The sequence below is a fragment of the Varroa destructor genome, unplaced genomic scaffold (assembly GCF_002443255.2).
Source record: "Varroa destructor unplaced genomic scaffold, Vdes_3.0 BEIS01000003.1, whole genome shotgun sequence".
Taxonomy (NCBI): Eukaryota; Metazoa; Arthropoda; class Arachnida; order Mesostigmata; family Varroidae; genus Varroa; species Varroa destructor.
In genome coordinates this window covers 36047455-36066271 of record NW_019211456.1, presented here as the reverse complement: position 1 = coordinate 36066271, position 18817 = coordinate 36047455, and the positions used below count along the sequence as shown (strand labels likewise).

The 18817-nt window shown below is 40.8% G+C and overlaps 1 protein-coding gene across 3 annotated transcripts in view; it reads right to left on the bottom strand.

Annotated features, from left to right (window-relative positions):
- LOC111246593 (uncharacterized) overlaps window positions 1–18817 on the bottom strand; it is a 159822-nt gene that overhangs the window by 68315 nt on the left and 72690 nt on the right. For all 3 annotated transcript variants that reach the window (XM_086984521.1, XM_022796440.2, XM_086984522.1), the window contains exons 2-4: window positions 17804–18029; window positions 10518–10916; window positions 2471–2707 (exon numbers count right to left, since the gene is read on the bottom strand). In XM_086984521.1, coding sequence (XP_086840647.1) covers window positions 2471–2707; window positions 10518–10916; window positions 17804–17825 — 658 coding nt within the window. In that variant the 5' untranslated portion in view covers window positions 17826–18029. The remainder of the gene's footprint in view (window positions 1–2470; window positions 2708–10517; window positions 10917–17803; window positions 18030–18817) is intronic.

Sequence of the window (18817 nt, the reverse complement as noted above, 5' to 3'; positions counted from 1 at the left end):
ATAAAAATAATAATCACACACTAATTTTACCCTCATATTCCTCGTACATTGTTTAATTCAATTATTAAGCTCCTGCTGTAAATATGCTAGCAACAATATAGATTCTAGTCCAAATAAAACAAAATGGTTTAGCCGCGGCCTCAGTTCAAGCCTACAATTTTTGAACCTTAATTCCTTATAGATGGTACTGTGCTGCCTGCAAGGCCCCATGTGCAAAAAGTTCTCAAAAAATTTCTCTCAGAGGGCCCTGCGCACACAACTGAAACGCAATTATAAAAAACTGAGTTATTTTTCTCTAAATAGTAATTGTTGTATTTCATTATAATAATTTCGACTGATATATTACAGGTGCGTCTAAATTCGCTCGACGGTATAATATCTTTTTGTATCTATGAAAAACTGTATCATACGCTGTTATTTGTTGACATATTGTTTGCTATTGCCCAAATACCAGTAAAGCTCAAAAATTTCTAGTTTGATATATATCTGAGACGGAAGGCAATTCTACATATGATTAGGGTTTGTCGATCGCTCTGCTGGTTTTTTTTGACCTTATATAAATACGAAGGTGCTAGACAAAGACAAACTCCTTTTGGAGGCCTAATGGTAACAAGTGAAGTCTATGTCGATCTAGTCTTCTTTTCCTAAGATTTTCTGGAATGGTTCCTTCTGATCTGACTCATGGTTAAGTTAGGTCGAAAACACGCGTCAACCCCTTTTGACGAATTGGTTTCGCAATGAATGAGGAATAGACGAGGCCGGAGCACATTATCACGGCGACTTCGACCCCAGTCCTTCTGACCGTGATGGTAAGGTCCGCTTTGCGAACATCGTTCTATAGTATAGTCCATAGCGAAGGTAACGCACGCGTACAACCGCTCCATAAAGATAGGCTTGCCCAAACTAATATACAAGCATAAAAGCACTTGTAGGCAATATTCCCCCAGTATTTTACTGTAATTGGAAATATATGCAAAATTTGTCAAATTCGCAACTTACTGACTCCATTTTGGTCGGATCGTCACATGCCTGATCACGTAAATTCAACGCTAAAAGGCTCAATTGGAGCGAAGTTTGGCTTATGGAATTCGGTAGCTGTTGCGCAGTGGTCGTACATTCAAGACGCGCAGGTGACCTTCTTTACCTTCAGATTTTCTTCTAGCGACGCTATATACCGAATATCGTTGCGTTAATGCGAATCTACATGAGTAAGCGGGTTAATCTAAACGGTACAATTTCTTACAAGGCACACATTTTTGCATGCTGATCCTTTAGACAAAAGTCCGCTGTTAGCGCTAAACATCGTCTTAGATAACTGGCATAAAATAGAGCGTGTCTGCGACTCGGTTCGAACGAAGATCACCACTTGCCCTTATGTTCAGTAGGTAAACACCTTACCAGTGCGCTAACGCGGACATCGGCACGTGGAGTGCATTAGAGCTCCTATGGTTTCGATTGAAGTAGGTCTTCAAGTGGCCTTTGCAGTTGCGAAGTCTTATCTCCATTCCAGGCGATTACGGTTCATGGAAGACAACAACCTCGCATAAATAGAAGCAACCCTTGCGCATGCTAAAGTTAGTTTAGATAGTGTCTAAATAAACATGTTAACTCCTTTGATATTTCTTTGGTGCACATGAACGCATCATGAAAAAAAACTTTAATCTAATTTTAGATTTAATGAACTTTTCTAGGGTGAACACTTATGGTTGCTCATTACAGTTGAACTAGCAACGTAGAAGTATAGATTCCCTTATAAACGATCGTTACGGAGGGCTCTATGGTCTTTTAAAGTTCCTGCTAGCTGGGTCAAGCGCCTGAAAAAAGAGGTTCAACATACAAGACCTGCTTGCCAACAAGGTAGCATAAGTGGCACACTAGAAAATTGGAACTGTCACTTAGTTTGTTCACGTACATCTTTGACTATGCTGTGTCGGCACCGTTTACACTAGGTCAGGATTGTGAGGAACGTTTTTCTGCACGATGTGTTAAAAAAAGTATATTATTGCTATTAGAAGTTGGACGATCGGGTTTATTCAGCATCTAAGGACCGATTTTTTTTATTATTCTAATTAAAAAAGAAAGCTCGGCGAAACAAAAAGATCATCGTAGTTTTAGTTTAGATGGCGCGAATCCATTACACGACACTAGCATATCATGATCAAGCTATGTGCTAACAAATTCAATTATAATTTAACTGGTTTAATACCGGAACCTGTTTATACATGCTGTGTACACTCTTCGGTTTTGATATATGTAACCCCGAGACTATTGCCAACTGACGTCCTGTTTGGAGGAAACGTGTCTGTCACGCACGCTATTTGACTACGACTCTTGGAAAAGTAATGTTATCATCATTACATCGAACGCACTTATATATGTTCATCATTATTGTCAACTTCTTTCGATGTTTAGATGCAAATAAATACCTCTATATGTCTGGCATAACATCATTGTTATTATCGGTACGTACTGCCGTCGGCGTCCTGCTGTTCGCCTATGTGTCGAGTCGAGAATCGCTGCAAGAATGAGTCCTCCCGTTTAAGTGGCGGCTTACTCCTCTGACTGCCCACGTTGATTGCGCCCGAGATTTGCACCGTGGTGCGAAGCTTGCTCCAGCGTGACGCCCCACCAGCGGTGACTCCACCCCCAACTTGAGGGGCTGTGCCGCTGACCAGGGTAACTTCGTCGCGTCCTCGGCCACCGTCTGCTACAATAACGGCCGCAAAATATAAGACGTTCTAAAGCCCGTCATGATATTTTTACTAGCTAGAGAATCTTGATTTTGATACTTAAACGAGGACTACAGATAAGGACTACAGTGATGTGTAAACATAAACATTTTGCTTGAATAGAGGCTTTATTGAACATGAGCGATCGAGCCGGAGAAATCGATGCGTGCATCAGACTTGTTGGCAAAGGTCGGATGCAAACTAGTCTTGGATGAATAACCAATAGCAAAGTTAGATAAGTTGAAAAAATTATTTTGACCACAACATTGATCTTTAATTGGGATTAATGTTTACAATGAACGGAAAAGGATTTTGCAATGCATGTAGAAAACTCAGCATGCAGTAGAGACCATGCAACTTCAGGCGGTGATTCTTAAAAATTCAAGAAAGCAGCTAGAGTAATCGGTATCAATAGTTATGCTGCGTGCATAGCATACGCATAAAGCTATGACAACATTTCGGAGGACCAAAGATCAGGAAGCTCAACAAGCCGTGAGCCAGCTTTATTTCCATGTTCCCTAAAACAACCTGCTGTCATTCTGCCGAAATTAAGTTCCCTAATGGAGAGCAAACTGTCATTATAAACATTTTAGTGCACTGAAGTTTTGTTTCTAGTAAAAATGGCATACTTCAGAAGCTATTCTTTCAGAAAAATCATTGTTGCTGGTATATATTGTTTCAAAATGAATAGTAGATTAAGGTAGGACGGTGGCATTTGTTGCGTCAGTTATTAAACGGCAGGGCAATGGCTTGAGCGTGGAATTTGCTTAATCACAGATTCTAATTGTACGCGACATTTCCGCTTTAAAACTTGTTAAGTTTATTAAAACGCTCCCTATAAACACTGCGTCATTTTTCAATCGGCTGACGAAACAGACATGCGTGTTTACAGGGGAAGACTACGATAAATACAGATGTAGACTTGTTTGTTGTGTCCAGTTCTCAGCGTCCTAAGCCGTCTACCTGAAACTTGGAACTGCGTGTGAAACTTGGGAATCAGTGTTGTTTACTGACTATTGAAATGCTTGAAAGATATTCTGGGCAGATACACCACATACTCGACAGGCTAAGGAAAAGTGTTCCCTTGAGATCAACACTAGCGATGCTTCACCCCATTTATCGCACTGGACGACGACTATCCATTGAAAACCCAAAGCCATAGAATCGTGCTTCTGATCCCCAATTTTTCGACTGTGTCCATATCACAATGCAGCTTTCGAATCGAAGCTTTAATAAAGCCAGTGATTTAGCAGAGAGAAACGTTCCGGTATTGACCATTAGCAGCAATTGGAAAGGGACTATTTTTATGCATAGGGTTTAGGACGTGTACTAAAAATGAATCTTAGTGTCCGGTAAGTCAAACGATGATCAGCGTATCGATAGTAACAGTTTTGTGGATTCTTGATTCTGTCAATAAATCAACATGTGTGCTTTTCCCTATTTCGATGCCAATACGCCTTGAAGTCACGTAATTTAAGAGTAGCATAGATTGAGTCCACGATGAAGGTGTTGCTGCTGCTCGAGAAAAGTATATAACCTCCGTAGATTTTTAAAGCAATTGCAGTAAAAAAATCTTCCTAGTATTTGGTGATTATTATGCATGCAAAGAGAATCGAGTCTTCAGAGGAAGCCACCGACGTTAAGCACGGGACCTGCCGCTTGCATTTAGACAGTTACAGTTAGCTACTTCTAACAAAAAAAAAACATCTATCCATTCCTCAACAGCAACCTAATAGTAAATTAATGTTTGAAAGAATGAAAGCTTCAAGTGTTTCCGTCTGAACGCAAAAGGAGAAAGTCTGCCTCGTTAATCGGTTGAATCAATCATTTAGTTCATAGCCAAACTCCCACAGGCAGGTACCCAGTGGCCGAATTTAATTTTGTTACTGGGGGCCAATGCATGTACAAGTATTACACTGAGTCCTTCGATAGGACACGGACAACGCGTTGCAGCCCACGCGTAAAGAGGGCGGCAAACCTATGGTATGGCGCAGGTCGCAGCTGAGCACGCGTGAGGCAATTAGCTAAAGCAAGAAAACGATGCTATATTGGCTTCCGTAAGCAGCGCACAAAAGAGTCTTAAGGCAAACAAAGAACGTGAACTTGGCACCAGTCCAGCACATGATCAGTTGGGATTTTTGCTTGGATCCATGGTTGATAAGCTTAAAATATTGATTTTACTATGAGAGCGGTACAACGCTGTCTAATAACGATGGCTGTTCTTGAATATATCGAGGAACGTTTCTTTTAAACAAAAAAAATGGCTAATTGTAAATTGCCACAAACAGGCACTCACTCTAATAAAGTCGAGAAAAGGCTATTATGTGTTTGTGCGGTAATTTCTATATCAGAAGGCTGTCGAGATTCAGCCAACATTAGCGAGGTGGCTCGCGAAGAGTAAGAGCGGTTTGTTCGTGATAGCTTTAACGAACCTACGGTTATAGTAGGAAAAAATAACGGTACATTATAAAGGGTATGGATGTCGTCCAATTTATCCAGGTAGCTTTATTCGTGTTCAGTCCGCCGTGCAAGACGATGCCGGCACGTAGTACGATATCTCCGATACGCGCTTCGCTTACTTTTGGATAACTTGTTGTTTACCCTTGGCGAAAAATATCAAGGAGGCGAGTTCCATAAATTGGATGGACTTCACGCACACACTCAGACAGTTTCGACGGATGTTGAATTATAAGAGTTCAACAACAAGGATTTCTATTGGTTTAGCAGGTCAATCACGCGGCTTTGACAGAGTTGAAGAATACATCCTGTACCTAACGCTATTTCATCTGTTATTAATTTTTGCAGGGACATAAGCTCTTGTCTTCTCAAAGAACGAAATCGAACAAATGGAGGTAGAGGTTTCTATTGTCAAATGCGTACGATAACATAGAGCATTCTTCGATTATTTCAAAAAACTTTCAAAGGTATCATTTTGAACGTTGAAAATATACCACAGTAACAGTTTGGCTTTGCGCAAGATAACATTGCAAAGTGAGTCTTTTTGCTGAATGGAAACTGTGGACGGCTGTAGACTTGCCGTTCTTGCGAACAAGGCGCGTTTTGAAGCTATAATATAGTGAGAGTTGTGGACACGTTTCGTCACGAAGTTCTCGAACTTCAACGAATTGAACGAACGAACGAACGGACGGACGGACGGACGGACGGACGGATGGACGGACGGACGGACGGACGGACGGACGGATGGATGGACGGACGGACGGATGGACGGACGGACGGACGGTACACGACGAGCGGTGAGTGAAAGCCCTCTTAGTTAATAAATCAGTGGCCGCGCAGAGTTGGTAGATAAAATCTCTTTAGAAAGAGTTGAGTGTGGTAGTTTTATCGTGTCTACCATAGCAGCACTAAATAGCAGCCTTACGATCATCTTTGTGATGATACGGTATTCTTGACAAAGTAATTACATTACAAATTTGAAGTCACTTCCTGCTTTTGTTGAATACGTCCGATATACATTTTTTTTATTGTTGCTTCGTCGCAGGTTCGGGAGTGTCAATCCAATTACATTGCTCTCTATGCCACCAGTTAAGCAAACAGGAATATCGTTTAGAACAACAGAGAGTTTCTTCTGTTACAAGATTTTCACTCAAAAACTGCATTGAATCAGGCCCTTGAGACGATCCCTTATAGACCGCTATCTGATTCCCGTTATTGTTCATCATGGATCCCGTAGCCAATTAAGACCAGACGATGATACCAAGTAGTCAAACAGAATTTGTTTAGAAATGTGCAATATAGCTAGAACATCGGGTCCACTTAGTATACGAAGCTTAGCGGTGGAGATACAATATTGGACCGTTTGTCGAGTCCTTATTTATAGGCCTTTTACCAGCTTTCAATTAGAGGATTCTCTGTGGAAGATGTGTTCTATAAAGGAAAAATAATAAAAAAAAACAAAACTTACTGATATTAACATTGTATATATTTCTAGATATCTGCCTTATCGCACGTGTTAGAAATCTGTCCACTGATATTACTAACAAATGATACCATAACCCTTTTCCCCTGAAATTCACGGGTGTCGTGATTTGGATAATAGTAAATCTTTGGTTGTAAAATAAAAATAGTAAAAAAATTTGGTTAACTACAAGCGATCTGTCTTTCGAACTTTATGTTCTTCTTTCGGTCGGAGGCAGAGTCAGCCGTTACTTAATTGCCTGTAGTCTACTAAATTGCCATAGTTCTAATCTATGGCTTAGGCTCGATTCGAAATGGACTATCTGTATGTAATTGTTTCAAACAGCCAATGTCGAGTAACACACTCCACCTAATATTATTCCTTTCATTTTAGACGAGGAATATATCCAGTTTGTATTTCCCATTTTATCGAGACTAAATTTGGTACTTATCCATGTTCACGATTTCCTTTACATCTGTAGACACACTGTAAAATCAAGCGGTAGTCGGCCCTTATTAAACCCCATCATATTCAAAACCGTAGCAATATTGGCCTACTACCAGAATAGGACTACGACCAAATATATAAACGCATAATAAAATGATCCTAGCATGTAAATACTGACTAACACAGCTTTTCACAGCGACGGCTTTAGGTCTGATTTCTACCATCGCATCGACTCATGTGTGCATCACCACAGGAACGCATTTCAGGGACCACAACGTCCCGTCATCTGTGAACCAGTGTTTGGAGATCGAGTCAGGCTTAACCACCATTAAGTGACTGGGGTTACAAGTCGGGTCACGTCACCCGAATATAGACGAAAACGCGTTGAAAAGCTGGGACTGTTTACAGTGGAGCGAATGAAGATAAGGGTAAAATTTGTAGGATTTCGTGGAACTCCGCTAGGTGTGTCCAGGTCTAAAAACGGATATTATTTGGGTTATACCCTTCTCCAGCGAACGAAATACTTGTCTATCTCTTGTAGTCTGCTAGCGAACTAACAAATGTTCGATCGGGCGTCATCGCCTTCGAAATCACGTAAAAAATTCCTCGGTAGGAGCCTATGAGGTAAATATTGGCCTCAAATGAGCTCGAATAGATAAACTCGGAGACGGCTTGTATGCATATAACTTATTATAGAAGACAAACGGGTGCCTTATATAATGTTCCGAAATAACTCCTCGCACATAATTGATATTTTCCTCGCAACTGACGCGTTCCGCAAAATACTCACCTCTTTAATGAAATCGAAATCGATAATCATGAGCATATTTGATATGTTAGCGGTATATCACCCTCAGACCCCTTACGTGCTGGCGGCTATAAATCCATATACCATCCTACGCCCAATATGGCGCTAAGTCGCTACGAGAAAGACAAATGTTGACGCACCGTTCTATCGCGGCTACCATTTTCGCTGTTATTACTTGTCGCCCCTCAGCTCAGCCTTAAATCTGGTTTTAGCTGCGAGCACAGAGGGCGCTGTTCCCGTTTTCTTCCACATAAATCTAACATTTACTGCAGAGAAAAAGCTTTAAAACAATAACAAAAAACAATAGTAAACATTGATTGGATTGCCACTGAATCAAGTTTGATATCTTCCGAGATACATTTTTGCTAGCTCTTTTCCGTTTTTGTTTCTATTAAAATAGCACTGACCATTGATGAGCGTTTACCGAAGTATCTAAAACATTCTGCCCATGAAAGTGATAAAAGTTTCCTTTAGAGGTTCTTCCCAGTAAGGGCTGCCCTATTACGTTCCACATGATTGATGTTCTTGGAAGTTCTAGCGAAAAGTATGTCATTAAGAAACGTAATAGTCACCTTGTCTGGTAGCAAATATTCAGGAGAATAAAAAGAATTTATCTGCTCGTGAATAATTACAGAGAATCTGTGCTGGCCGTGGGTAAAAGCATAGGTGCGCGTCGATCAGTCTTCAGCTTCCGAGCCATATCCATAATAACAGGTAATAAGAGTTGTAATAAGGATTTATTCAAATCCTTGATTTCAAACCCAAACGCCAGCCAAGAAACACGAGTTCAAATTCATTTCGTCCACAAAGAACTTTAGAAATTCTCGCGTCTATAACTCGCGTCATAACGTACCCAATACTCACAGATCAGCATCAATCGAAGAACTCTTGGCATCCTTGGCCTTTTGCTAAGTGAAATTCTGAACCATAGCAAAGAATCTCTGACCCATGTATGCCGGCTGACTACCGGACTATTATATTTTCTACTGTTATAATTTATGGGATAAAACGATACAATTATACTCCGTTGTTTTCTTTGGTCAGCAATACTTAAGCCGAACTTTTTGACTGTATCTATCGTATCGAGATACATTTACCCCGTATAGATTAAAAGTACATCTATATATTAACGCAGTCTAGAAGTATATCCACATCTGGCTCCAAATTGACACCAGCTCACACCTCTCTAGCAGACAAATACGTTACTACCGTAAGGACGGTAGCAGTCAGCAATCGTTTTGCATCCCTAGGGTAATCTTTAATAATTTAGCGCGGGGGTGTTTCTAGCGTTAAAGACCGCCTGAGGGAAGACAGGATATTGAAGCAGTGGGCAGTTCCTAGCCCAATGGAATAAAAAAGATAAGTTTCGGAAGTAATTTTGAATTAAAAGTGTATCAAGCAGGCTAGTAACAAGTACGCACCCGTACTGATCGCTGCATGTAAGCAATACCTTAAAACTGTGATTTTAGATATAATTGTCGACAAGTAATAGGCCAATAACAACATGGCTACAACCGTTACTTTTCTTCACCTCCGGCGTGGGCAACCTGATAAAAGGCTCAATAGGGACAGACGCTGAACCTGCCAAATAAGATCCAGTTAAATCCGATCCGAGGGTCCGTTGACGATTTATACCGTCACCAGATGTTCTTTCCGTTGATAATCGCGAATTGAATAGACGCGTACTGGTCATAAGGTCTCCGCTGAGCAAGTCAGAGGTACATGATGTCGTGAGATGAAGGCACACACTGACCTCGAAGCGGATGAGTGCTCAGAGCTTCGCTCGGATTGACACTTTTGTTCCTCACAATGAGTGTGCAAAAAAAGATAGACATTCAATTAGTTGTAGGGAATGTATTTAGATTGTATAGCCAACATAGGCACCGTGCCCTTTCCCACTAATCTTACATTGTGAAATGTTGTACAAACATCAGATTACGTAATAACGTACTAAGCTGATTTGGCAGGCCCACACAGTTATAATAAAGATAGGAATAAATATGAATGATAGGCAGTAATGCGGCCCTTAAAAGCAAAGAGCTCATCACCAGATACCCTAATAACGATTATAACTATTATCGTAATAATAACAGCGAAGGCTATTGTGATGATTTTGGTTCTACGTGATCGTTATTAGGTTTAGTAAGACTACAGGGGCCTAACTATTGAACTAACGTGTTGCAACAATAGCAGCCTAATCAGGGCAGTACGTAGCTTTCTACACCTCCGAGCTGAGGCGGCTTTACGTATGCGTAACATGCACCCGCGTTGTTGTGGCTGCAGTCGTCGTTTGTGTTATAGAGGTGGTTCTGACCGTACTGACAGTCTAGCCACTGTTAGTACTATCGTATCGTTCGACGGCTGTTGCGGAAGGGGAAATATGGGTGGTGTTGCTGGAACCGGTGGTAACACTGATTGTGTTGTTAATAGACAACGGTAAAACTTGCGTGAAAATTGGTAGAGATGCTTGATTTCCTTCGTTGGGGGTTTTTTCGGGGTAGGGGATTAACAACGGTTGTGGGCTCTTGTGCAGAATGTAGCTGTTGTGGTAGGAATAATGATTGCGGTGGTTGCAACGGTTGTGTGGATGCAAGTGGTAGTTGAGCGGATCCACCTGGCAGTAGTGAGGTTTCGTCGAGCGGGGTGGATTGGGGACCCGGGGTTGTTTTCGCCGCTGTTGGTGGCAATTGTGTTGGTGGCACGTATGCAAGTGGGTCAAGTTCAGGTGGTGCAGAAGCACATGATGGAGTAGGTGACAGGGCGGGAGACGTAAAAGGTGATGCACTTCTGGGTGGCAGCTGCCGCGAATTGGGCAGTCGATTCGATGCACGTTGCCATTGTTGCCGGTGATACTGCTGTTGCTGTAATGGTTGCCGTGGTTGCTGTTCCGTACCCTGTCCACTGAGCGCGGAGCTCCTGTCCGTCTGAATAGGGCTCGCCGCCTTTCGCACGCAAGACACGGCGGCCTGGCACCCCGCGCCACCGTCCACCATCATGGCCACCCGGCCCCCACCTAAAACAAACAACCAGTCAATAACAACGGTAGCAATAACGCGCGGTAAGAAAACAAACAACAAACGAGCTTATTGTTGTTACGCTGATCGCGCATACAGTACTACGGTCTGCTACCATATTTGTATTGAATTCAGTACTATTTTAGATAAAATGGGTAATTAAACATTATATATATATATACATTTTTTTGCGATGATTGAAGTAATAAAGTTAAATCGCTTGATTTTATTTTAAAATGGGCTTCATGCAAACTTCCTTATTGGAAAATAAGGAAGTTCGCAGAAATGCGTCTTAAAGCTAGAACGAAACGAATGGCTATGTACTAATAGCTTTCAAAAAAACATGGCCCACATCCGCAATTCCCTGCTTTCCTTGTATGAACATCGCGTACGGTCGCCCAAGCTAATAAAATCATGATGAAGTCGCGCACGCTCAAACAGTGTTCCAAAACGCGAAGTAAATCGTTGATAGAACCGAAGTCAAGCTCTTCTTAGAAGTATGTGATTACACAAAAAAATATGCAGTTTCGGTTACAAAATACACGTCCTCCTGTAGAAAAGTGTACCCTCTCCAGTTAGTGCCCATTTCAATGCCCAGTGCTTAATGAATAATAATTAGTCGAACTAAGTTAACTTTTTAACCAAGAACAAAAATCCTTTAAAACATTTCTATAATTGACGAATGTCTAAAAATATTGCATAAATCTAACACTTTACTCAACTATGAGCTCACTCATTGCTCGAACACTGCCAAAATGCCAAATTGAGCCAACGAAATGTTGAAACAAGCTTTAGGTGCAGAAGGCAGTAACGCAAGATGTCGTCGACATATCGAAGTATCTTGGCCTAGTTCGTAGCCATCTCTTGGATGAGTCATCTATTGGTGTCACATAATGTGCTCAAAACAAGGGTCGTTAACTGTAACGTTCGCTTAATACCGAAAAAAAAGAGTGAGACATGCTTTTAAAGACGTTGGTTCTTTCCGGCTGACAAGAAGACGCTTAAGGAAACAACCTTTGTTTACATGCGGATGCCATCACTTCTCCAGTCGTGTACGTATTTCTCAAAGTGATATCAAACAAGTCGCTCTTCGGTAAAAAGAAAAACGGGAAAGATAGACCCATTAAGAAAAATGCCGCACTACTATGTGGAGAGTAATATCTCATATATATATATATATATATATATGTATATATACAAACATGTACATATATAGACATGTTTGTACGCAAGTACGTCACGATTATCGCGTGTTGAAAGAATCTGCTAGGTATAAACGACACTGTCAAGGCTTCCTGCTTGCATTCGAACTTTCTTTTGGATTCCAGAGGAATTTCCGGAGATGGTCGCGCTTCCCCCCCCCCCCCCTTCCACCAGACGTTTACCCCTTATACGTGCTAAGAAAAAAAGCAATTTGTCTACGTAAGCATCTTCTTCTTCGGCTTTTATTGTAGCTACATTTAGCCACGCAACTCTCGAAAGAGGGCCTACGGAGCGTCGTTACAGGTGAAGTGAAATCAAAGTTATCTCCTTTTTGTGGTATTTTCTCTAAAGGCTATGTTCAGGCCCTTTTTAATGTGTTCTCTTGTGGGTAAAACTCTCAGCCATCCGACGAATTGGTTACTGTTAATTTACAAATCGAATGCACAGCTTTCAGGCACATCCTACAATCGGGCCTCAATATCCTCTATTGAATAGTTTGCAGGAGTATCACACGCATAATCCCTAATCCTGTTTTCAGAAATGATAAAAGCTACCTTTTACAAAATATCGTTAGTTCAGACATTAATTTAAGTAACATGTAATGTGTTAGCACCAACCACAAAAAGAGAATATCACTGCAACAAATACATCGCAGACAGTCTTTTTTAAAACCTAAAGAGGCAGCCGCTCAGGACCAGAAGGTTATAATCGCCAGAGATTTAAGGCCGTTAACAGCTGATTTCGCGAGAGGACGATTTAGATCAGGCCATAATGCCAGTTCTTTTCTGAGTGGGTCATAGACAGTGAAAAGCACCGAAATTTGGCTTCATACCGAATTGGCCTTTACGATTAGAGATTGTTCAACTAAGGCCGATGGACGAAGCTTTTAGAATTCGAAAACGAAGTTTTATGTCGGAAGTTTTCTTTTTTTCTGTTCGTTGTGCAGTGCTGTTTAATTTAACTGGAAGGTACATTCTTCCATCTAACTGCAACGTTTTGGGACAAATAAAATAGTATGTAACGCCCACAGTCGTTGCTTTTGTTTTTTAATTTTGATAAGTGAACAGCCGAAGTAATGGCCAATAAATTAACAATAACAAGGATAATTAACGCTTCAATTAGATCGAACAAAGTGTTGGTACACAATCAATAGCGATAAGAAAAAACCTATCCAGCGGTTCATTGATTACTACAGCTTTAAATGTCACCTGAAACTGGCATCTGCTTTCTAATTTTCAGCTTATAGAAGGATTTTTCAAAGTCATAGTAGAAGCATAACAGCATCTGCATGTAACAATAAACTTCAACGGCAAGGCATGTAATTCCTTCACCGGTTTTTCTGTTAGAGGTCGCAAGTAGCAGAAAATTTATTGGTTTGTGAGAGGATTGTACGAAATGAGCGGCGCGCACTGATAACGGAGGGACCGCGCGCGAAATTACAGTCGAATCCGAGTCGGAGACAAGTGGTGCGTGTAGTCTGAGTAAATCATTTACTTGGACCTCGAATCGGTAGCGATAAACAATCAAATGGAAGCCCCGGTGAGAACCTACCGGGCGCTGTTGCTCGAGATGAACGCTTTTCGGTCCAGGAAACAACCCTCGATGTCTCGAACAAGGTTTTCCCACACGCTCAGTCCGTCTACCCTTTTCGTCGGCTTTACTAATGCCCCATCTGGTTGGGCATATCTATCGAGCTACCCACACGTCCGATAATGCGCTGAAGGTAATAACAAAGGAAAGGTTGAAACCTAAGCTGCTTTGTTCATTACGTTTGTTGATCTCGGCATTTCATCCAAAACCAGTCGTTGACCATAACGCTAAACGATAAACGGAAATGCTTCGCAGTTTACTAGGAGAGCGTGTATCAGCTACATAGTAAAACAATTCACAGAACTTCTATAATGAACCCTTGCTAGTTGAATCAATATAAGCGACAAGAATGTGTAACAAAAACAAATTGTCCCCGCATGTAGGGACTGATATTTACTTCGAAATTTAAACCTAATACTCGCGTAGATCTCATCTTGTTACCCGAAAACCAAACAGTAATCTAAGACGCAACGCACCGTAGTACCAAATGATAAAATCGAAACTCACGAAACTAATCTTTTAAACGATGACGTTAATAGATATCATAGCTATGTTGTGCGCGCGGTCAGGCAAAAGTGGCTTGAAGGCTGTGTTTCAGTGCACCACAAAGGATTTCACCGGACTGATGCTGTACTCGCAAGCCACAGCCCGGTAGACCTGGTATAGGCCTTTGTTTCGAACCACTGCCGATGCCATTGTAGTCATCGAAAGCTATCCGCTCTAAATAATACGTTGTTTAGCTTCCTAACACACCGTTATACTGTTAAACTGCTGCTGGATTAAGTGAACAGAACATGGGTGTTACCGCTATTAGCGGTTCTCTACGAAGGACGTAGCCTAGGCTCTAGAGCAAACAACTTATCCTGTACGTATATTACGTGTATTCTCCATTGTGTTTTTTCGGACAACATATTGAGAGCATTCAATAGGCAGCTCACGGTCGTCAATAAAACATCAGCGTTCAAAAAATATTTCCTTGTAGTATTTTTTTTTGTTATAGGTGCAGCTGTTATTTTTATTATGATAACAAGACATTTTGACAAACTACACGAACCATTCTTTGAACGTTTTTGAGTTATAGGGGGCAATCTACCTCAATTTTAGGCACTTACGCTCGACGGCAGCAGTATTTGAGACTCTTAGAAACAAAACGGGAGTTTATACTTGAACACGTTTATAGCGAGAAAGACTGCCTGATGTAACACAAAGGATCCTAGTATAGGTGTTTGTCTAGGTGTCTATTTATAAACTCATTCCAACGTAGCTCTAACAAACCTGATCAGGCAGATATATTTTACTGATATAATCATGGCTCCACCCACCACGCCTGTGGACCTATTAATGTTAAACTGACACCCTTGTCATTGATCAAGAGCACCTGTATTTATGTGGATAACAAAAAAGAATACAAGGCGTCTGTTGTTAGATTGTAAACAAAGCGGATAAAAATGGCTGTCCCTCTCTAATTGGAGCGGCTTTTGCATTGGGAACAGAAGCCCCACCGGGGCGATTTTGACGTTATGGGCATTTTTGTTACCTCAACGCCTGAGACGAATCTAAATGAAGATCACTGTTCACGGCTTAGTACGGCAGAGCTAAACGGAACGATAATATGAGTCCTTTCTCACCTAACGCTTATGTATGTTATCAACAACGAGTCCTCCAAAACAATAGGTGATAAAAAAAAAAAAGCAATTAAGTTAGATAGTATCCAATGAAAATGGCAGAATCTTAGACCTTATGGAAAAGTTGACCATAAAAAAGTATGACTAACCGTAATATCAATAATAACAGTTGTTGCTGCAATATTTCTTCCGAAGTATAAACTAATGAAGATTGCCTTTTGAAAAACACGAGCTGTTTTATATCGCAAACGACTGTTTAACAGAAGTAAATAAAGTGTTCGAATACCGAAGCTACGGGTTACCTCAGCGTTGACACGCTAAATTCTCTATTGATTATTATAGATCGTTCCTATAATGCCGCCAAATTCCTAAGTTTGCTTGCCAAACTTAGAAATACGTAATGGCCTGAGTTCAAACCCGAGCGTAGATAGATTTTGCTTTGGTTGAAGCCAGCCAGCCGTCTGAAGTAAGACCGGTCAGCTCAAGCACCGAATGTAAAACACGAAAGATTATATCGCGTATTATTATGGCACCCTTCCTTTATCTACAAAAATGTTCGTGGCACTCCGAAGTTTAAAATCGTGATACACGTGAAAGCATAAGGTTAAACAACCTGTTACTTCGCGAAGGTTGTTCAGAGCTCGATGCATTAGCAAATGAAGTTGCAATTTATCATAATCACGCATTAATGCTGGTGAGCAGTCGTTCTCAAAGTGAAGATAAGAACTAAAAGGGCCTTTTCTCTCGGTGCGACCTGTTGTCCTATCTACTAAATCGCTCTCATCATAATGGGTGCGGCTATTACTCGTCTGGTAGAAAAGGATAATATTTTTCGCTGTATTTTTATTTCTGCAAGTAAAGCGAATAACTTGACTTCTTCTAATACCTTAAAGCTATATAGGACGTTATACAACACAGAAAAGGTATCTCCTTACTTATATGGGTCAAGTTATTTAACTTCTAATGAATCCGCTTACGAACCGGTCTCCGAATTATGAGACATTTATAAAAATCGAGGACGCTAGAAAAAAAAAAGGCATTTTTTAAGCGAGGCAAAGAAATTAATGTTTATGAATTGTATCAATAATTGATAACCCGCTCATTTTTCGGAAGACAGGAACAAAACAGCGTGTCCTAGGCTTATTTACTTCAAAGTATTATTATTTTTTGCCTACGATGGATCCTGCAACCGCTGAAAGCGTGTCTACGCTAAACTATTAAACTAAGCGTTTTACTCAGAACTTCAAGTATTCAAGCTATTCCGTTGATGCAGTGCTCTATGAGACAACCAGGCAGAGTTTTCATATCTAAATAAATAACAAAATCTAGATATTATTGAAAAAGACCGAGGCCAGCTAGTGTTTTTACTATTTTACAGCGCCCGTGACATACATTTTTTTCTTGGTTCTACGGAGGTAGAAACACGCATTTGGATTTAAAAACGTATGTACGTCGGCCTCAAGTATATTTCTGGTGGAATGACGCTGAGCGTCGTATAGCTTGATTTTTTCGCGTGAAGGTTTCCATGAAGAGAGTTAATATCGTGCTAAATACCTGCCAACGAAAAAAGCGACCACCTTTGTTAAATACGGCTAAAAACAGCACATTTTTTTACAGATAATCCATGGAAAACTATTACACTGCAACAACTTTTTTATGGTCGTTCGTAATGTTTAAACACAACGAAACGAAAAAGGTCTCGAGCCCAGTTATTACAACGACGCGGAGAGCTACTAGTAACATAGTTGCAACTAGGTTTTAGCTGATGGCAAATAGCCCGCTTTAATATATACTGACCCGGTACACTTTTATCTTTTAGAATTGATAAGGATTATCGTATCTACTGCGAACGTAATTGCAGTACATATATACATTTCTAAAGCCTTGCTTGATTTACTTAATTTGATCAGCCACTGCTTTTTGTCAACTTTATCTAGTAAAATTGATCGACAACCTAGTTTTAAGGTGTCCTGGCCTGAACTCCGTCAGTTAACATACTACTAATGCTACTAATTTGATTGTAGAAATGACTACTTTGTAGAGACGAGCGGATGTACCTATGCGTGTGTACGTAAATATCGCACGGATTTGCACACCCTACGTACCCTACGCACATCCTACGTTTGCCTGGACAGCATCCATCTTTCAAAATTGTTTAGATTAGCAATGCATGGTACTACTGCAACAAGATATTCTGAACTCGACCAAGTGGTCATGATAAAAAAGCAGTATTATTTCAGCATCGAGCATGCTCGTACGTGCGTTAGACGAGTTATTAGTTGAAACGGTAGTGTTTGTATTATATGATGTGTGTCTGGAGGAAAACGTCTGCAAGTTCGACTACTCGATAAGAGATAACGGAACCATTTCGACAGCGGTACCAGAGAGAACTGAGGACTTGTAATATAGGAAGCCACTGACGGTATATTCAACGCCATATTAAAATTAAGTTTGTTGTGACAGATTACCTGTGAGCAATGCGGTAGCCATCTGTGGGGTGGAGGTGACGCCAGTTGCTGTGGAACCGATTGAACTGTTTGTTGTATTTCCTGTTGATCCGTAGATAGTGCAGCACTGGGGCGCCTGGGGTTGACCCGCAGCGCCCCCTTGGCTTGATAAGAAGAGCTCGCCACATCGATGCGCCTCGGCAGATGAACTTGGTGACAGTCCAACTCCCACTGGCGATCGGTGGCTCTGAAAGAATAACAATTTCAAGGACACAACAAAAACAGTCTATCGTTAATACAGAACACAATAGTAGGCTTCTGGTGAGCACCGATATGTGAATTTGAATAAATGTAATCCCTTCTATTAACTCGTTATACTTTGGTATTATCTTTGGCTATAGTTCACAATCAAAGTCCAAATCCCATATGTATACCATATACGATACATTGCTTGAAAATACATTTTCTGCTAACTATATATTCTTCCCATTTTAATGCCTTTTTTTTTTGAGGCAGTTATCCTGAGGTTTCCTTCACCTCCAATATCCTTTATTCTACGCAGGCTTAATCATGATTGTACCTGCATATTAATAGTAATTATGACAAGCTATTTTACAATTAACAACATTGCTAGTGCACCATTTCACCGTTCTCATTCAATCGATGCACTACAGACTGTCTGTTTTTTAATTATTTCAAATTCAGGCGTATCCGCCAGCCAATTCAGCGTCTGAGACTGCATTTATCACAAGCATGCACTGCTTGCACGTACGTACTTGAATGTACCGTTTTAATACCAAGTCACATAGTTCATTGTGATCATTTTCGCTTGGCATTTGGTAGTGCTACTTTCAGTCACATAAATGCCGGTCTTCTGCTCCCTATGTTCTTCTCTCTGGATTCATTCAAAGCATTCCACAGAGTCCAGCTGCATGTTACCAAGGCCATAATGAGCTGCAGGCAGAAAGGCCTTAATCGGGTTGCTGTTGCTGGACGTATTTGTTCTTGCTGCATGGTCGAGATACTGAATGGCAA